The 21,896-nt window shown below is 40.6% G+C and overlaps 1 protein-coding gene across 1 annotated transcript in view; it reads left to right on the top strand.

The window, feature by feature from the left end:
• The first annotated feature begins 13,117 nt into the window (after window positions 1-13,117).
• LOC144534581 (uncharacterized) overlaps window positions 13,118-21,896 on the top strand; it is a 30,535-nt gene continuing 21,756 nt past the window's right edge. Inside the window, 6 exon segments of the mRNA XM_078276588.1 lie at window positions 13,118-13,196; window positions 17,015-17,519; window positions 17,521-18,441; window positions 18,443-19,327; window positions 21,399-21,460; window positions 21,771-21,809. Of these exon segments, the coding sequence (XP_078132714.1) occupies window positions 17,316-17,519; window positions 17,521-18,441; window positions 18,443-19,327; window positions 21,399-21,460; window positions 21,771-21,809 (2,111 nt within the window). The 5' untranslated portion in view covers window positions 13,118-13,196; window positions 17,015-17,315.

The raw sequence follows: 21,896 nt of genomic DNA, 5'->3' as shown, positions 1-21,896 counted from the left end.
GAACGTGTCATAAACATTATAAACAAGTCATAAACGTTTATGACATAACGCTTCTTTTAGTAAGTGTCATTCGGTTTTTGTCATGACAAGTTATGGTTAGGGTTAGAGTTAGGGTTAGGGTTCATGTGTCATGACTGTGTCATCACAGTGTCATGTGTTCATGACAGTGTCATGTCACTCTTACGGAGATACCTTCAAGTAAAGTGTTACCGGGATTTGTAACCTGCATGGAAACACGTGTCGTTGTTGGGCATTTTCTTAAACAACTGATGTTAGCAAATTCTTAAGGACAAGTCAAAGTCACAAGTCTTCATAAGCAAATTAAAAGCCACACAATACAGATCTTTCATGTCAAACTTCTCACCTTTAAGATGACATGGCATCTCTACATTTCCCTTTTACACCTATATTTTTAGTGTTTATTTATCAAACTGAGACCAACTCATTTTAGTGCAAAGGCCAATAATGGCCTTCAACATTTGACTGACTTTTTTTTTTTTGTCACTTGGGAGAGCAGCAAAACAAGCTGTAAACACAACATCAGACATGTTATCAGATGTGACGAACGTGTCAGTAGTGTACAGTAGTTACAGACAGTGGTGAAAGAAGTATTCAGATCCTTTACTTTATTAAAAGTACTAATACCACACTGTAACAATACTCTGTTACAAGTAAATGTTGTGCATTAAAACTGTTACTTAAGTAAAAGTCTGTAAGTATCATCAGGAAAATGTACTTAAAAGTAAAAGTACTCTGAAAGGCTGAAAGGCCTAAATACTGTTGGGTCGTTTAATTTATCATAAAACATATTATTTTAGAAACTACATGTGTTTTGTGTGCAAAAATCTGTAAAAAAAAAAATTGTAAAATAACTAGTAACTGAAGCTGTCAGATGAATGTGGTGGAGGAAAAAGTACAATATTTCTCTCTGAAATGTAGCGGAGTAAAAGTAGAAAGTGGCATGGAAAGAAAATAATCAAATAAAGTACAAGTACCTCAAATTTGTACTTAAGTACAGTACTTAAGTAAATCTACTTAGTTACATTCCACCACTGGTTAAAGATCCAGCAGAGGTAATGGCATTCATTTGGAGGAAACGCTGTGGAAACTACAAGCTCCTTCGGTTTAAAAACACACTAACCTTGTACTGCGACCTCTGCAGCAACGCCACGCACACATTTAGCCGACAGTACACACTCCCCATATGACCAAACAGCTCGTAAATGTCATGGTCTCAGTCTCGGTTTGTACAACCTGAAGTGTGCGGGGTGTGTGTGTGTATGTGTGTGTGTGTGTGTGTGTGTGTGTGTGTGTGTGTGTGTGTGTGTGTGTGTGTGTGTGTGTGTGTGTGTGTGTGTGTGTGAGAAAGAGAAAACAGGTGGATTTAAAAGTGCTGCTGCTGCTTTTCCTCAATTTGTTCCTATTGCTGATCATGTATTCATCACTCTTTGTCTTTAAGGTACACACACTGCTTCCTTGTTTTGTAAGTGTCCTGTCCCCCAGTGTTCTCTCCCACCTGTTGACCGTTAACACTTTAACACAACGTTCCACGCAATCCTCCGGTCTCGCTGCTTCTACTGCTTCAAGTTTAGAATCACAAGCGAGGAATGATCTTGTAAAATATTTCTTTTTACTATGAGCAACACGTCATGAGTTTTCATGATAAGCCTCTCAAAACATTTAATAACATGATTTCGGGGTAGTGGGCCTTAGGCTCTCGGACAGATTCTTTTTTTATGATTAACACAAAAAACTCTATTCATGCATTCAGATATTTTACTCTCCACTTTCCCAAGACATGAATATGATGGGTCTGATGTTGCGACCAAGACGCTTACAGCTGATTAAATACAATTAAAAACTGTGCAGTATGCAGGCGCCATTAAAGGAAAATCCACTTTAAAAAATGTTTAAATGTAGACGCTATAATCTCAGATATTTTAAGAGTTTGAGAGAAGAAACTCAAACATCCACAGCATCATCTCACATGTGGTGTTTTGAAAATAAAGTCCCTTCAGTACAGATTTGTGCTATAAATCACATACTTGTGAACCGTTTGCGTTGTGTGTTTGAGCCGAGCGATCTCCTGACAATCGGGTCACTTTGTGTTGGACTCCATTAGCTCATCCAGTTGTGAAAAGAGTTTCTGGGTCGAGCAGCCAGTCCAGCCTCCGAATCAGGTTATTAAGTGTGATGACTGTGGACAGGACTTCTTCGTACCAAGCTGCAAGTCAGTGACATGACTTTTTAATTGCATGTGTGAGGAATAAAAGGGAGAAGAGAAGCCAAGACAAGACACAAAAATGAAGTACTTTTTTGGTTTTTATTGTCCAAAATGCATCTTAAAATTAGAGTCTATTTGCACAGGTTTGAGAGAGACACTGTATTAACGCTTTTACAGTAAATGGATGATATTTATCTTATATAATATAAAATATAATAAAACAAATGTCAACAGGCTCTCAACTCACAATTAGACCTTGAACACTGGGTGCTGGCTCCTTAATATGAAAAATAATGTTATTAATAATAAATAATAATAATTAATAATAATATTTGTAAAATTGCTTGAACACACACTAAAGAAGGGACGTCTATTAAAAAGTTAAATTGGAGTGCTATCCTAATCTTCCTTGATCTTTATCTTATTAAATGTAATATAAATCTTCAAGTGTCCCTCTCTCCTATCTCTGAATTTCCTTCTTTTGATTCAGTTTACTGTTCGAAAGTTTGTAATCAGCTGTTGTATTGATGTTTTTCCTTCAATAACAACTATTTCAACAGAGAACTTTTTTTAAACAGTACAATGTGGCTCTAAATATTGAGTTGTTGCTTCTTTCTTTGGGCAGATTGAAGAGGTTTAAACTGATTTGTCAGTCCATAGTATGTTCAGCGAATGTTTTTAATTATACTAACCCTAGACTAGTCTTGCATTGCCAGATCTTCCTCCACAGTGCTGCAAAGGAGGGTCTGGTGAGTCCACACAATATTCCAGGATGGGAGAAAAACGTGCTCTGGTTTATTGGCATTTCTTTAAACCAATAACGATTGTCTTGGGCGGCGCTAAACACCGGACGGAGCCACGGTGCCTCTGCTAAATAGCCATGGGAAGGAACTTGTTTTGGTGGAACATGTGTACGTTCAAAAGTTGTTTTAATCGTGCAACAGAAACCTCAGATTGGACAGATAGTCTAGCTAGCTGTCTGGATTTACCCTGCAGAGATCTGAGGAGCAGTTAACCATAGTCCTCAGAAATCCACCGGAGTTGGAGCGTAATGTAACGGACATCCGGCCGAAAAGAGTGAAATCCAGTGGAATTTCCGGCGGCAACGGAGCAATCCCGGAAGTGGAACGTTGTGGATATAGACTAACCTTCTGTTTGAAGAAGAGCTTTGCTAAATGTTAATTCCAGCTTGTTTTAGGCTGCGTTATTGTGCACTTGACACCGAAACAGGAACCTGTTCCTATTTGAATCTGCACACATTATGATGCTAGGCTTCCAGTTTTACCAATGACTGCTGAATTCTTGTCTTCTTATTCAACTGTTGCTCAGAGGGATCTTTGTCTCTTTCAGTTGTCAATCTGGTTGAACCATTGTACAGCGTTTTGTTCTCCATGTACACTACAAAACAAAATAACAACTATTTGTAAAGAGGACTTTCTACAACTTAAAAGCCTCAAAAACCATCAAACATATAGAGTAGTCCTCTCAGACATCCGACTGGACACCGTCAAGCTCCATGACAGGAGATTCCAAACTTTTCAGCAGGAGTGTTGATATTTTTAGTCTCCTAAAATAGTAAAAGTCTTGAAGCTAGCTCCCCATATCAGATGGTACGGTGTCAAATATTGTGTGTCTGAGACAGAATGACATATACCCTCAATGGTGATGAAAACTCTCCTCAGCTGTAAATGAAGCCGAGGTGTGATGATGTAATTGGAACTAGACCCCCACACACACACACACACATATTCACGCCACGCTACATGATGCAGTATCGCTGTCATTTTCAGCTGTCCGTCTCATTCGAGCTCCCTGTGAGGTCAGAGAGAAAATATTTCTGAGACTTTACATGAGAGGATTCAGACTGATGGTCTGGCGATTTTCATGTAGTCACGTATACCTATTTGTGTGACGTGCAGTGTTTCTATCATTGCCCAAGTGGCATTTTAAGGAACGTTCAAGCTAAACTCTATCTTTTGAATAGAGAAATGTTAAGGCGAGCATCTACTGTGAGGTATAGAAAGTGGTGCAATGTAGTACTGTGCTGTAGTACAAATGTTGTACTTTACTTGAGTCTTTTCTATTCATGCCACTTTCTACTTCACTTACTTTACTCCACTACTTTTGTCTGACAGCTTTAGTTACTTTTACAAATTAAGATGTTCACACACAAAACATATGAAGTGCATATGCTTCTACAATAGACCTTTTTCACGGCAGACATGTTGACATGTCATAGCAGGAAAAGCACAGGTGTTTCCAAAACCATTACTGATGGCTGCGTTCCACTTAGGAGAGGCCCTGGTATTGTGCATGCTGACTCACTGACATAGCTTACTGGGACACTTGATGGAACTGAGCCATTGTTAAGGTTATCAATTTCAGCTGTGCTTTTCCTACTATGACAAGTCAAAATGTCTGCTGTGAAGAAGGTCCATATGCTTAGTTATTAATGACACTACCCACCTTTTTCTACAAGTACAGCTGAAACGATTAACCAATTCATTGATTGACATAAAATGAGTTGGAAACCATTTTGATGGTCAAAGTCAAGTAAGTGTGAAAATATTTCCTGGTTCCAGATTTGCTGCTTTTCCTTTTAATAACGTTAATGTATCAGTAATAATGTTGAGGTTTGGACTCTCGGTTGGACCATAAAAACATTGTGAAGGTATAGGATTGGGCAACGAGAACCGGTTCCAACTTGGAATCGTTTCAAAAGTTACAATTCCAATGGAATTGTTTCTTCATTGGAATCGTTTCAAATCGTTTCGAATCCGATCATCGGTTCCAAATTTAACACGTGCAAGTTTTGGTTTCCGTAGCGTCCACCGTACTTCCAGGCGCTTGTTGTGTTGCAGCCGCGGTGCACAGTAAGCGGCGCTCTAAAGTGTGGCTTTATTTTACGATGAAAAAGCCCAGTAGAACTGTAAATCACCGTTGAATCAAAATATAATCTTCCTCTTATCTGTGAAATAAGCATATAACCCTCAAAGAATTAGAATCGATAAGAACTGGAAACGAAAGGAAGAATCAGAATTGGAATCAGAATTGTTAATATCAAAACAATGCCCAACCCTATGAAGGTGTCACTTTGGGCTCTGGGTGTTGGCAACGCCATTTCTCACTTCTTCAACAATTTCAACCAAACCAAACCATCAATCGATTAATAGAGAAAATAATCAGCAGATTAATGCATAAGGAAAATAATCATTAGTTAATAGTTTAAAATGAGCTCCAGCACAACCAACTACAACAGTAAAGTTCTGCTTTTACATTAATGCATGAGTAATAATAATCTAATGATAGAATACATGATAGTATAACAGTCGCAGGAGGCATCTTATACTTTTAATACTTTCATTTTCCTGATTATACTTACATTGTTTTACTGAAGAAACATTTTCAATGCAGGACTTGTAACAAAGTATTTTTACGGTGTGGTATTAGTACTTTTACTTAAAAGGGTCTGAATACTTCCTCTACCACTGGGTATGGATTCACAGAAGTTGCAATGATTCCAATGGCGACTAGCATGAGACTTAAAAGAAAAAACCATTCAACATCTGAAGTTTTGACTTGTTGAAATCCTTGATTAACAAAAAACAAATAAGACCGAGTCAGGGAGAGCTTGTCGAGCTTTCACAAGACTTCAAAACTTTTTTAAGTTAAAAAGATTTTAACTTAAAAACGATGTAATTTTCACCAACACATCACATGTACGTTCTGGAGGGCACCCCATTAACATAGGCTGCATAAAATGATGACATGTCGATGTCACCACTATAAATATCTCACAGAGTCCTTGACACACACACACACACACACACACATACACACACACACACACACACCCATGTCCAGGATTTGTGGTGCTGAGTGACTGCAACTCTCTATTTGAGCCGGCGGTGATTTATTTTCATCAGCGCTTATTAGACCCTCTGATAACTGCTCCTCAGAGGATGGCAACAGCGCTCAGTATCCACACACACACACACACACACACACACACACACACACACACACACACACACACACACACAATGTTTTTGGAATAATATTCCTGCTGCTTTAATGTGTCATTTTCCTGCTGTAGATGTTTAAGGTTGTGCTCATGTTAACTCCTTTATATACTGTTGGCTAGTTTAATCTACAGCAATGCATCATATTCTATTTGATCATCATAAGTTTGTAGCGTCGCTGTCCTGTGAGAACCACGTATCTCTAAAAAGATGTAAGTTTTCATGGTATCAGAAAAACAGCCCTGTTTTCAGCTTTGTGACGATGCATTTTCCAGCTGATCCAAGAGGCGTTTTAAAGACTTTATTTAGCTTAAGAAGTAGGAGAATTTTCTCAACACATAAAGGAACACTTCATCCTTCAGTTTATCACAACATCAACATCATCAACATCAACACATCTGGAGATACATGGTTTTCACTGGACAGGGAGGGGATGAAAAACTGTCACCTGAAAAGTAACTAAAACTGTCGGACAATGTAGTGGAGTAGTTTCATCCAAGGGAAATACTCAAGTAAAGTACAAGTACCTAGAATGTATACTAGTACAGTACTTGAATAAATGCACTTACATTCCACCATTCGTATTTGAGTTATGCTTTTTTTTAAATTAACATTCAATAACCCAATATAATATGCAGGGAGACGCTTATATATTACCTCTACCTAAATAATAAAAAACAATATTCATGAATATTATGTCAGAAAGACTACGGAAGAGGATTAGGCCCACTGGTGAAAAATGTATTTGAGTTCTGACTTTATTTTCAGAATTCTGAGAATTCTGAGAATAAAGTCAGAACTCACCTAATCCTCTTCCGTAGAAAGACAAACATAAAACCAAAGGTTACATTTTCTATAGAACTTTAACCAGATTAAGCCCTCGCCGTCCTCCCTCCCCTCTCCTTGTCTGCCCCTTCAAGTCATCCGTCAAAAATATCAAAGTTGTCCGGTGTGTGTTTCCCTGTGCACTCCCTGTCCCCGCTGAGTGATGGTTTAAACCCATCTGTCTGTCGCTGAGGCGTGTTGCAGGGGGGGCATCGGGACTCCCAGGAGCCGCTGACTTAACCACACAACCTGGAAGCTGCGAGGCTGGAAGGGAGGGCATGTTTGGGTGAGGGTGGCCGGCTAATTGGGGCGATAATTAGGGTTTTAACTGTCCCACGGCACATAATAAAATCTGCAGTGTCTATAAATAGATACGCTTAATCGTCAACAAAGGGAAAGCAAGCTTGGTCATCCAAGCACGGGAAAAACTAATTAGAAAGAGAAAGGCAGGGCGCCCGGACAGCTCAGTTGGTAGAGTGGGCGCCCATATAAAGTATATAGAGAGAGAGGTTTACTCCTCGACACAGTGGGCCTGGGTTCAGCTCCGACCTGCGGCCCTTTGCTGCATGTCATTCCCCCCTCTCTCCCCTTTCATTTCTTCAGCTGTCCTGCCAATAAAGGCCTAAAAATGACCAAAACAGACAGACAGACAGGTTGAGCCACATGGGAATGTCAAACTAACATTTGTGTTGCTCAGTAGCATGCCAAACTCTTTTGAAAGAAGATACAACATATACTTCCTCCCACAAGTGAAAAGTTGAATTCATGATCAACAAAACACACTGTTGCTTAATTCTGTACATTCAGAGGTTTTGCTGCTACAGCCTGACTCAGTGGTGACCACACTGGTGAAATGTAACTACCTTTACTCAAGTAATGTACACATTTGAGGTATTTGTACTTTGAGTAAGATACACAGTAATCAGTTTAAATCAAGCTCCAGCTCCACTTTTGCCAGATACAACAAGTAAAGTGATGCTTAATAATCTACATTTTTCCAGTTATGGGCCATTCTGCATAACTTTTGTACTTTTACTTAGGTAACATTTTGAATACAGGACTCTGAATACTTCTTCCACCACTGGGTGACCATGTAGAGGCTAATGTTAGGAAGCTTTAGATGTTGCTGTATAATGGACGTTATGAGTCAGATCACTGACTTCATGACTCTTCTCTATTTGTGCTATGTTACACTAATTGTGTCATTCAGGTCAGTGCCCAACATAACCTCATAACCTTTCCAGGCAGAGGAGTAGTTCAATTCTGGGTCCCCATAAATGACGGGAGACGTAACAGCTGTATTATAACACAGTGCTGCCTCATTCTGCCTAAGTCATGAAGGAAGTAAACACCTAACATATTCTGTCTGTGATGCGGAATTTGGGTTAAGCGCCTGTGTTTACGGCGCCCACAGTATCTTTGTTTACAGTGAAGGCTCAGCCTCCAGCATGAGTTTAAATACTCCTTCAGGAAGACAGGAACTTCAGAGAGTTGGGTACGACACTGCACGATAACACATCATGGTTAAACTGTACCGTCTACCTTAAAGGTGCTGTAGGTAGGACTGTGAAGATCCAGGACTTAGCCAAAGAATTTGTACATCAACAACTTCTCAGTCCCTCCCCCCTTTTCCGCTAAAGTCCAAAATGGTCTCCTAAGCCCCTCCCCCCACAAGGGAGAATGAATGCATGTGCATGAGCAGTGATTGACACGCAGTTAGACACCCCCCCGGCCCTGATTGGTGCATCTGAACAGGGAGCTGTGGATTTTTGCAAATTGCACTACAGGCTGTAGGTGGAGCCAGAGGAGCCGGATTTTTTTTTTTAATTACCTGCTTCATGTAGTTCTACTGGAACATAGGGTCAGTTTCAGCAAATATGACAGAAAGTTGGTTTTATAAGTCTTACCTACTGCACCTTTAATCTCTCCTCAATTGAGAGTCCATTAAATGCTTCATGACATGCAGCAAAGGGCCGCAGGTCAGAACTGCGTTGAGGACTGAGCCTCTGTGTATGGGCACGTGCTCTACCAGGTGAGCTTCCCAGGCGCCCAGTAAAATAATATGTTTAATATCACAGAATACATGTGCAAATATCCCATGGCTTTCATAAATTTCACATCTGTGGTCACAAACCACAAAAGCAGCTTCAAATCAGCATTTTGAATGAAAACAGGTTCTCTGTTAAACTAAGTGTGTTAAATGCTTTGAACTGCTCAGTACAACCGGTGTGGTGGTGCTCAGCGTCTTCGGTAATCTTCCCTGCCCAGATTTCCAGTTTTGCTAAGCTGAGGAAATGGGAGCCATGTTTTTTTCTGGAAAGATCCCGCCGTTGAAGACAGATACTAATATGAGATTTCACATTCCCCGTCAGTCTTGGCAGCGGCCGTTGTCCGTCGTCACTGATCTGGGGTCAGGTTACCTCCAGCCAGAGTTGTTGAGATCATTAAAGTGGATCTGACCTTGTGTTATTGGGTGGGGGAGGTAGATGCTGCACATTCATGTGGGTACACAGATGAATGCATGCAAGTGTGTGTGTGTGTGTGTGTGTGTGTGTGTGTGTGTGTGTGTGTGTGTGTGTGTGTGTGTGTGTGTGTGTGTGTGTGTGTGTGTGTGTGTGTGTGTGTGTGTGTGTGTGTGTGTAAACATCCTGGGTATCTGCTACAATGTGAGATAAAAAAAACTAAACAAAATGTCAGCACCTCACTGAAGCTAAATGCAGTTTGCACTGATCAAAATATTTAAACCCAGGAACGATTTTTCAGATTGTCTTGCTAGGATCTCAATAGCTTAGCATTTTCAGCGATGGAATCTAACTAAGAACGGAGATGGAGCGCTGCCAGTCAGCTGTTGTGTCGTGGTCAGGTGTTAAGCCCTGTGGTCCGGGGGAGGGGATAAAGGGGATATATTATTAATTTGCTGCAATAGAGAATGATCCTTTAATGAAAATATTCATCATCACCTTTTGATAAACTGTTGATTCAACAGTCTGTAAAGTCAATAGCTGTTTGGCTCATACTATATGCAGGCTCTAAATATGTCTGGTTGTCGGTTGCTTTTTAATTGCAGGTGGAGGTTTTATTGCCTTTTTCTTAAAGGAGAAATATCATTCTCATTTTCAGGTTCATATTAGCATTTTGGGTTTCTACATGATTTAATGTAAAAAAAAATATATATATTTTTCTCATACTGTCTGTCTAAATATACTTGTATGTATTCACCCTTTGTCTGAAATGCCTTGTTTTAGTGCCAGTCTCTTTAATTAAGCCCCCTCTCCCGGAAAGCCCAGTCTGCTCTGATTGGCTTGTGAGAAAAATATGGCGCACCTTAGGTATTTCTCAAGCTGTAGGAACCGGAGGTTCGTATATTCTAATAAGGGGAGCCAAATCTGAATGGCTTGTTGAATCCCATAATGTTTTCTAATCTTGGCAGCCCACAAAAAATGACTGGGTTGTCTTATTTCACAGTTTGAGGGTTGGTAGGCAATCCAGATACCCCAATTTATGTGCACAAGCACTGAAAAAGTTTATGTTCCCTTTAAAGGCCCGGACACACCGAGCCGATAATCAGCCGTTGGACAGTCTGTTCGGTGTGTTCCGTGCCGTCGTCCGTCTGAGGGGCCGTCGTCCTTCATTTTGGCCGATTTGACGTGTATAATCGGTGGGGCGGGCACTGCCGGCAGTCGGACTCAAATGACCCATCTGATTGGTAGAGTGCTAACCCGGAAACGGGGAGCTGAATGAGCGTGACTAGAGTCTCTCAAAATCTGGCGAAAATCTTTTAAACTGACCTTTGTCGATCTGAAATGAAGACAGATTCAGTAACTGCACGGCCTATTTCTCGCTTCAAATGTTTTCAGAAACACGTTTCGGTGAACTATTTTAGTACAATATGAGATCGTATTCTGAACGAGCCGCCATGACAGTCTGTCTTTGAATTTCCAGAGAAACCAGACCCACGTGGCGCGTTCGTCCAATCAGCTGCCGGTTTTCATTTTTGGGCGACAATACAGATTAGCGGCGCCTGCTGTTATGGAGACGTATTACGTCTCATCGCTTTGGTGTGTTCCGAGGCACTTCTTTCAGCCCAACTGCCTTTTCTGCCGACGTTTGGCCGTCTGGTTGGTGTGTCCGGGCCTTAAAGTGCCCATATTATGAAAAAAACACTTTTTTCTGGGATTTGGGGTGTTCTTTTGTGTCTCTGGTGCTTCCACACGCATACAAACTTTGAAAAAAATCCATCCATGCTGTTTTGAGTGAGATACGGTTTCTGAATGTGTCCTGCCTTCAGTCTCCGGGTGAGCTGTTCAAAATCGCTTGTGACGTCACAAGCCGAAACGAGCTGGCTAACCGCAACCGTTAGCTCGTAGCGTTAACGCTAACGCTAGCATGCTACCTCGTTCTCAATAGCAAAGCACTGCTACAACACACACAAGTTCACCATAATCTACAAAAGAACTACTTACATGTGCGCCCTCATTTAGAAGAAGTCTCCCAGCTAATCCTGCCTTGTAACTGACCGAAGTTGGAGAAACAGCCTTTCTTTTACTGTCTATGGAGCTAGCTAGCTGACATGATCTATATCTGAGCTACTGCACATGTGCGAGTGCAATCAAAGATAGTACAGAAGAAGAAGAAGAAAAGAGGTCTCACTCTGTAGCTAAAACAGAGACCAGGTGAAAAGAGGATCTGCAGCAGTGAGAGAGAGCTGTGCAGTACAACAATATGGTGTTTTTTGAAAATTAAACCATGTAAACCTATTCTGGTACAACCTTAAAATATAATTATGAACCTGAAAATGAGCACAATATGGGCGCTTTAAGGCTTATGTAACTCTATCTAGTCTGTCGTGTCAATATCAATCTTTTTCTCAATAAGGTCTTTAGAAGGGTAAATGCTATTTAAAACTTTGGAATGTGCCTCACAATAAACTTTACTTATATAGTTATATACTTAATAGCAACTTCCTTCAACTTTCCTCCCCTTACTTTATAAGTGTATCTAATGTGGAAAGTGGAGTGATAACATATGTATCAATATGTGTCAGTATGTGTTGTGAATATTTAGAGATGTTTATGATGAAAAAAGGTAAACGAAACACAATCACCACCCATACAATATTTTAAACATCATTAGAGGCCTAAATTATAATTTAACAGAATTTCTGTGAAAATAGCGCCACTGTGTGGCAGAATAATGATAACACACCTTTCTATTTAATGAGGAAATGAAATAAGATACAGTAACACATTACAGTGTAGGCTGCTGAAGGAAACATTAACTAATTAGATTGCTTTATTTCTGTGGCCTTGATTTCCAAATATTATTATAATATTATTATATTTTATATATTAAAAGTAGCCTATTACATAACACTGTTTGTGACACCCAACTATGTGGACAAGAAGATAACAATAATGAGGTTAAGGGTTAAAAACATGACTGTTAAGACAAATATACTCATAAATACAAACCTAAATCATATAAACTGATGCGACATCACACAACATCCACAGGAATAACCAATTCCGGTCATTTTCTTCAAAATAAAAGTGCCTAAATGCACAACATTGAAATACCAAATTACAAATAGTTCTATGTAGAAAAAAAGGCTGCAACTATCGATTATTATTGATTAATCTAAAAAATAAAAAATAAACTATTGAATTAATCGTTTAATTAAAATATGCCTAACAATATTTCTGTTAAAAAAAGGTTAAATCATAAATTGATTTATTTGAAAAGTCTGTTTACAATCTGTTTTATCGATCAATTAATTTAATGAGAACTAACTGATCATGTCAGCTTTGGTTTAATTAACCTTATTTTTTTCTAATTCTCAAATGCAAATTAAAATGCAAAATCATTGGTATTTATTTATTTATTTATTTATTCAAATACCTATCGATTAATTTAGGGATGACCGGTTGTAATCATGCCACCACATAGAGAATACACGTTCGCGATTTTACTCTGAAGGTTCGACACCAAAAACGGAAGTCTTCTAGATATATTGAGTACAATCTCATCTGAGATTTCCTGCCTGTTCCTCTTATTACATCCATGGCCTGTTCACGAGGACGAGTTTGAACACATCACAGATGAGAGATATATACAAATAACGTAAGGTATGCAGCAACAATGTTGTTATAAAAACTCGCAGCGAATCACTGCGTACTTATAATCGCTGTACGTAGCGTTTGTTAACCGAAAACGGTGTTTAGTGTTGTTTATAACCGGGCCTCGTCAGCGCTTGCTAGCAGCAGCAAGCGAGACTGGTTAAGCTATTTTAGCGCTCTGTGGCTTGCTGACAGTTCGTGTAACAGCTCGTGTTTAATGCTTGAAACTAAACACAGCCGTTTGACAACATTTTGAAGGTATTGCGACGTGGTTTGTTTTATAATTTAACGGTCATAACGGTTGGGCTCAGGCCCGTAGTTAGTGCAGGACATTAACGTACACAGTGTATCGTAAATGTCCGAATGGTTATAAGTGTTTGTATTGATGTGAGAGGGATGAAAAAAGGTTAGGACTTAACACCTCAAATTCGTTTTTGTTCCTGGTTAAAGTTAATGAAAAAGATAAAAAAAAAAAAAAAGAGTTTTTCCTTGGTTAAAGTCAGTAACGTTACTTAAAGTCGTAACGTTATATATTTGAAGACGTGTATAACATGTTATGTTACTTATTTAATAATGGGAGCAATAGGGATATCTAAGAGAGTGGACCCATTGCCATGGGTTATTTAATACAAAACGTTACTCGCAGTATGCCTGCAATAAATGGTACTTTTCCGAAGTTTTTATTCAGACTGTAAAGGTTGGTTTATGGTTGTATGAAGGATCTGCGAGCCTACGACGTAGCCTACGTCAGTGGCCTACTGTTGTGAGGATTTAAGCTTGATTTATGGTTCTGCGGAGGCTCCACGCAAAGCTTTTGCTATAGCCTACGTAATGCTGTGTGTCCATTGTCAACGTGGGAAAGCTGTGGCATGAAAAGTTAACCCTCTCCTTGATTTCATGTTGTTCACGAATAATTAGTACCTGGAAATGAGTAGGGGGAATGCATATATATATATATATATATATATAAAATGGACCAACAGATCCCGTTGCTCTGGACGGAGACCAGTGAAGGTTATTAGAAGCACTTTTCCGGTGATGGCTGAGCATTACTGCGCAGCCTACAACTGAGCTTGAAGACGTATATGTGACGTGAGCAACGTGTCTAAAAGATGTAAGTCTTCTGGTAGCTGTGCCAAGAGAAATCTCAATCATTCCCAATCTTGCAGAGACGCAGAGCGTAGGTATATGTAAGGAGATAACATAGGCACGGGCTAATTATTGCTAACTAAAATGCTAGTTAACATTAGTAATTACACTTAAACAGCTAATGTGAGACGAAACTGCCTGCGCGCTTCTCCTGTACTATACGGTAATTCCTCTACTGTGCGACAGTAAGTCGCGTGGTTATGACACAATCGTTAGCCTATTTTTACAGAAACGTCTACTACGGAGCCATAACGTGAGGTAGGAGGTAATGGAGCCTTTTATACATTGTCGTGTTTCTTTAGAAATAAACAATGGACAAATAAAGTCTTTAAACGCTTCAGATGTAAAGTTATTCGCTATTCAGAATTATACAACTTAAGAATGTTGTCACAACAGGAACTTTTCACGATGATCGCATGTTAAACAGTAGAAATGCAGCATTCATATTTCAAAGTAATCTACCAGTATGGTGCATTTGCACATGTACCACAGCGCTTTGCTGAATGACATTGTGTTGTGGTTTGTCAAATGTGAGCCAGAAGCAACTTATTTTTTTTGTTGGACAATCCTGCGTTTTTTAACCTTAGCTCTACATTAGCACCAAAACTGCATCGCCAGCTGCATTTTTCTCGCAAAGCTGAAGTCAGTCTGAACGTTGCCTTCATCTAGGCCTGGCTACTATTTTATTTTTTCCACAGTGACTATGAACTTGCTACTGTCATGGTTAGATTTAAGTAAATAGGGTGAAGTTGGTGGGTCCCATGGAAACTGAGTGGGTCACCAGATACAATGTGTGTATTTGACAACTTGTAGTTTTAAACCTGTGATTGGTGTTATGTGGTTATAGTTATGGATATGTTCAACCAGTGGCCACGTGAGTTTATTTACCAATACCAAGGTTGTTCTTTATCAATACTTTGTCAGAAATATCAGAAAATGGTGACAAATGTAGATCACTGCTTTCAAAAGCCCAATATGACAGGCCCTTCAGCTGTCACAGAGTCACCTTCGACTTCACATTAAAGCTGTATTGTCATTAACGCGAGTATCTGCAAGAAACAGTCCATCTGCAACACCGGTTGGCAGGGTTCAAAATTAGCACACATCGTCCAGCCAAATGCTGGTAAAATATGCAAGTGGCTGATAGATTTGCTTTTCTCACCAGCCAAAAAAAACTGGTAATCTATTGAGTGGCTTGTTAAATTTGAACATTCACTAGCCATTTGGCTGGTGGATGAAAACGTTAATTTTGAACCCTGCCGGTTGGTGCATTAGCCATGCTGTTAGCATGGTGGCTAACCACCCTAGCCGAGCGAGAACACTGTGCTTGTGCAAAACGTCACCGTTTTACACAAGCAAGAGACTGCGGACAGAGCAGATTAAGTTATTGCTTTTCTACGTGTTTATATGTTGTATACATGTTTATGCTTGTTGAAGAGGTGTATCGATAAAGTAGTGGCATTTTGAACTTGCAAACGTTTTATTGCACTGAGTAACAAGCATAGTTTGAAGAAAATCTCCCCTCAGAGAGCAGAGGAGATGCTGCTGTGTAATAATAAATTACCAAAATGTTAAAATTTACCAGTAATAACAACCGGTTACATCAGAGCTTATCAATACTACAGTCTTAAATAATTTAGCCCTGGGGCCTGTGTAATACAGAGTTTCAATATGTATGCGTGTAGGAGGCCACCTGTCTAGCGTGCTCCAGTGTAAGAAGGTTATGTAATTAATCCAAGACGAGCAGAATATTCTGTCCTTGGCATGCGATAGATTCTCAATGAACAGTCAATAAACAGAATGGCTGTTGAACGCCCTAGGGGACTGTCGGCGCATATTCATTTGGCCAACGGGGAAACTCCAACACGAACTTCATCACTCACTCTGACCAATGGTGTAACTTCATCACTCAGTTACTCACTCAGTGAGTGACGCAACTTTTGCGCTTAAAGGGCTGGCCTCGCATTGCTGCGGACAAACCTAAAACAAACCAGGTTCTTTCCTTGATTCTTAGACCCATTTTAGGTCTGAGGTTTAGGACTTTTTTTCTGCTTCTGCAGTTGAAGGATGACATTGCGGAACTATTTTTTTTCAAAATTTCTGCAAATTGTGTGAATCCTGATGGTGATTCAATCTGTATAATTTTATTTTGTTACGCTACCTTACCTCTAACCCAATAAATTGTGATTCAGAGTCATACAAGAAGTTCAGTCTTATTTACACTGTCATTCACTACCATCATTTAGGTGTTAAATGTTTTCAGGGCCATCTGATTCTTTCAGTATGATCTAATGTGACGTTCTGAAACGGGAATTGCAGTTTTGAGATGTTGCATTTTGCTATGTGCTTTTTCTGTCTGCGGGTGCCATTGTCAACTATTTCCACCAGAGATGAGCATGGAAAGTAAATACATGAGTTTGTGTCTGTTCCGAATGTTTTCCTGTTAACAGCAGTGACGTTTTCTCTCTTTGTCTATGCTTTGTTGCCTTTGCCTCATCTGTTCTTTCTTGCTAGTGAAGACCTGGAAGTGAAATAGATGACATGAGCGTTCGACAGGAAGCAACAGAGTGGACAGCTCAAGACAGGACCTTCAAGATGATTGATTTTACCCATCCAAGAAGCTGAAGTCCAGTCCCTTTCAATAACCCCTTTTTGTTTTTGTTTTTTTAACTTTTCAGCTTTGCATTTCTATCGGAGCGTTGTGCCCCTTCTTCTGCTCCAGGGGCCCTAACGAGCCCCCTACTTGGAGGGCTCCCAGGGACCTCACTCCTGCTTGGCCAGCAGGCTGCCTCCTTGCGGCTGGCTCAGCTGAAAGCCCAGCTAGCACTGACACAGATAAACAATGCTCTTGCTGTTGGCAGCCGACCCGTGACATTGACAGCCAAATCCAACACAACTGCTCCCTACATACCTACAACACCCCCCTCCCCAACTGCTGCAGCCATCAATCTTCTTAACCTTCTCAAGATTGCAAACACCATGTCCCATCCCCTGTATAACCCCTATGCCCCTGGGAACCAAAGTTCCACCCAGGGACAGTATGGACTCTCCAGTATACCGGCAGAAAGGGACCCTCGGATGACCTCTTCTCACCTTGGACCTGGGTCGAGCTTCAGCTCTCCTGGGGCTTCTTCTGGGACTCCTGCCAACTCTGGGGGGAATGCACCCGTCGCTGCTGCCTCAGTCAATGAACTACAGGCCTGAACAGAGTAGGGCCATAATAGACGAGAACATAGAGAGGTCTATAGACATGCATATTAGCAGAGCCAGAGAGGAAGTAAGGCTTCTTGGCAAACCGATGCATCAGCCCGTAGACCAGGGCACTCGTTTTGCCAGCACTCAAAGGAATGAGTTTCTCTCCTCAGGTGCAGGGATGGCCTCCTACCAAATGTCCTCAACCTCTGCCTCTCTAGGACATAGACAATCTGGCGTTGAAAGTGGCAGTAACTCCTTGGACTGGTCATCGAACTACAACAGGCCCACTGCTGATAACCCCTCAAAATTGTATCCATCATCTGCTTCATCTAACTATGCAAGCTGTAGTGACGGTAGGTTTAGTGCCTCCAGTGAAAGAGAACGTGATATGCAGTCCATTCCAGACAAACCTGCGGCCACTGCAGAGTACATTCAACCCAAGTACACTTCTGAATCCGCTTCTAACATCCTTCAGCACTTTGGACTTGAAAAAGAGGACTTGGAACATCTCATCTCATATCCTGAAGACCAGATCACCCCTGCTAACCTGCCGTTCATCTTGCGGCAAATCTGCATTGAGAAGAACAAGAGAACTTCAACTGCAGTTCAGTCAAAACCCTGCCCCAATCCCCAACCCACCAGAAGTGTAAGTGGAATGAACAGTCACAGTTTGAGCAGTTCTGGAGGGGCAGGGATGCGCCAGGAGGAAATGTCATCAGCTGGTCTCCAGCAGAGTAAAGTGATTGACTATGGACATACTGGCAAATATACTGGAGCGGTTGGGGATGAAATTGGAAGGACTGGTAGCAGTAAAGCTAACAGTGGTGGGAGTGGAAGTATGTTGCATATGGACACTTACGATAGTAGCCGACACATTCGAGAACCACTGCAAAAAAATACAACAGAGGTGAAAAGGCAGTGCCCTGGGTTCTTCACGTGACCAGGCGAGTTCTGTTTCCAGTCTCAGCTCTTGGTATAGTTCAATAATGAGCTCTGTGGCTTCTCCAAGCAATGATCAGACCAAACAACTGCAGACCCAACCAAAACAGACTTCCCAAACAGTCCTCAGCTCTTTCTCTCTGCCAAAGAAAGACACCGACATCCGAGTTCTCAAGTCTGAAGCCCCCAAACCCCTTCCTTTGAAAGAACCAGAGGTAGAACGGCAGTCAACGTTGAAAACCCAACCACCCCCCACTCTGTACCGTGGTGTGCATCCCAGCCGACCTGGCCTTGTGGTCATTGGCAGTAATGAAGCCAGTGGCACTAAGGGTACAAGTAAAACTCAAGGACAAGGGTCAACAGTTGCTGAGCAGATGAAAAAGCAGCAGCCAATGCAGCAGAAGCAGCCGATACAGCAGATGCAGAAGCAGCCAGTACAGCAGATGCCGATGCAGAAGCAGCCAGTACAGCAGATGCAGAAGCAGCCAGTACGGCAGGTGCAGAAACAGCCAGTATTGCATACAGGGCAAGCGATGTGGCCTCCAGTTTTTTCTGCTGCGACATCAGTTCCCCCGGCTTCTCAAATCCCCAGCATCACTAATGCCATGCAACATCCGCTGTTTATTCCTGGTGGTCCTCACCCCAATGCTATTCCTCCAGCTCTGCCTCAGCCAATCCCGGGCCTGATGAACCTTACTCATCTGACGCTGCCACCTTCCAACAGTCAGCCTCCGGCAAAGAGGGCAGTCTCCAAGGATCTGCCAACGGCAGCCATGATGCATGACTATGCGGCTGCCACGCCGAGAATCTTTCCACATACCTGTACTCTGTGTAACAAAGAATGTACTCGTATGAAGGTGAGTGGAAGTTTGCAGTCTGTTTTCTATCCCTTTAGGAAATTGTTTAAAGTGCTCATATTGTGCTCATTTTCAGGTTGATAATTGTATTTAGAGGTTATATCAGAAAAGGTTTACCCTCTTTTCACCCTGTGTGTTGAGCCCTCTGTTTTAGCTACAGAGTGAGACCTCTCACTTCTATTCCATCTTTGTTGGGAGTCGCACATGCGCAGTAGCTAGGTAAGGACTGCTAGCCAGTCAGAAGCAGAGTATGAGGGCGTGTCACGCTAGCACCTAGGCGAGCATTATAACGTGTTACAAAGTGACGCACATTCGTCTCTGAAGTAAAGGCTGGACTACAGTAGAGCTGTTTGGAGCAGTTTGTGAACAGTGTTTTCTGTTGGAGATGGTCAGTCCCTTTGGGGTGGACTTTGGGCTTTTTCACTTTGTAAACCTATAATGTGCACAAAAAGATATATAACACAAAGGAAAGGGGGAAAAAGCAAAAAAGCATAATTTGAGCACTTTAATTGTTTTTTAATTGGTTCTTTTTTCTTTTTTATTTTTTTTTATACTTTTTATTTATTTTTATTTTTTATTTTATATGAATCAGTAATTACTATGAAATGCTAGTAGGAAGCCTGCCACCACATAAAAGCTGTGTTCCATTTTGCAAAAACACAGTTGGATTGCAAACTTTGGGAGATGTTATTCACTGATTTTGATGTGCTCCATAATAAATATGCTGGTCACAGCTAACTAATGTTTTCTGTAATTCAAGGTAACAATGTCTGATTTTCATTTGATTTGATGGTCCTAAACTGTTGTTGGAACATCATTGTCTAGTTTAGACAGATGAAGATCAAAGGCATTGCTAAATAATTTCCAGATAAAATGCTGCGATGCGACCAACTTTTAAGACGATAGTTGGAAATGGAACCAAGGGCTTAGAAGACATGACAAGGAAGAATATGCAAATCTGAAGAACTGTTGCTTCAAATGATGATGCAAGATGACTGTTTCTCTTTTGTCGCTGTTATTTTGGCTATTGTCCAACCGTTTATTCAGTTAGAATTTTTTGAAACCACTGTGTATAATTTGTACATATTATTCCCACCGTTGGAGCGATCAGTAAAGTGTTATGTTACTTAATTTCATTCCTTATCTAACAGTACTTATCTTTTTGTAATACTGACTATTATGGAGCCAAGCTCCCTTTGTTTACGACTACAGATACCATTAACCTGAAGTCACCAGCATCATACTTCACGGACCACAAAATCAGCAAGATAAATTCTGACCATGTGCCCCCTTGGGACACATTTCACATTTTGTGTAATTACCAGCCTCCTACTCTACCCAGTTTACCCATCTTCCTGCCTACTCCAGATGTCTCAGCTTGTGTGTTGTCCTGATCCATACCTGTTAATGGCCTCTGCTGAGATGACTAAGAAACCTTGGGAAACTTTCTGATGCTACACAAGAACCAGACATCGCACTATCAAGAACCCAAGAAGAAATCTTTATTTTAGTTGTTTGTTTGCTGGAACTTATTTGTTATGTTCCATTATAAAGAATTGTTGTCCTTGAACTCAAGTTGACAAAAGGCAGCTGTAACTGTAAAGGAGGGAGTCGCCAATGAATAATTTTGTCTATATGCTACTGTTTTCACATTTATGTTTCACTGCTCTTTGGTTTATAACAAATCCATGATTTAAACATTTTTAGACTGTTGGCTAATGTTGGACTCAAGGTTGCTCATGTTATTCAGATGAGTGCTTTTGGTTGAAGATTCAAAGAAACCATTTTGTTTTAGTTTTTTAGACTTGCTATGTTAATACCAACACAAATTGTGAGGTTTTTATGCACAAGAGCAGAGAAATTTGGAATTGGACACTTGGACTTAAGAGACTCAACAAACCATCAAAGAAGGGCAAACGATCTAAGGAACTGTTTCTTTAAGGCTGCTGTAATGTTGAATAAAATATCTGTTGTCAGACATCACAAAATGACAGTTGAGATAATGAAGAGGATAACAGTTGTGATGATAATGGGGCCTGTCTAAATGGTGTGTGTTTGTTCTGAATACTAGGATTGGATCTCTCATCAGAATACCAGCCTTCACCTTGAGAGCTGCAAACTCCTCCGAAAACAGTCAGTTTTTTTTTGTTTTTTTTATCTTTTCCCTTTTGAAATCTTATTGATTTAAGTTATTTTTTGATTGTCATTGCCTTTTTTTTGACATTATTTCTGAATTCCCCCTAGGGGACTGCCAAAATACTGTATAGCAAACATTAGACTGAAAAAGAGGTTGTAATACTATAGCCTCTTCCTGAACATTGGTTTTCCTTGATAAACTTATACCTTTGGTGTTCTGCTATCTAATCTCTAGCACAGCCTGCATAACTCATTATGTCCTCCTTGTGGTTTTTAATAGGTGTTTGAATTGTGTGTTTTTTCACAGATATCCAGAGTGGGATGGTGAGATAGCGCTAAGACCCAGGTACATTTAAATAGCTTGGCAGATACTGTGTGATTATTTTATTTTTTTCATTGATCTTGTACGTTGTGTCAACAAGTTTTAATCTTT

Source organism: Sander vitreus, chromosome 19, assembly GCF_031162955.1.
Source record: "Sander vitreus isolate 19-12246 chromosome 19, sanVit1, whole genome shotgun sequence".
NCBI classification, from domain to species: Eukaryota; Metazoa; Chordata; class Actinopteri; order Perciformes; family Percidae; genus Sander; species Sander vitreus.
The sequence above is the reverse complement of the archived record's forward strand: the minus strand, read 5'-3'. Positions and strand labels throughout refer to the sequence as shown.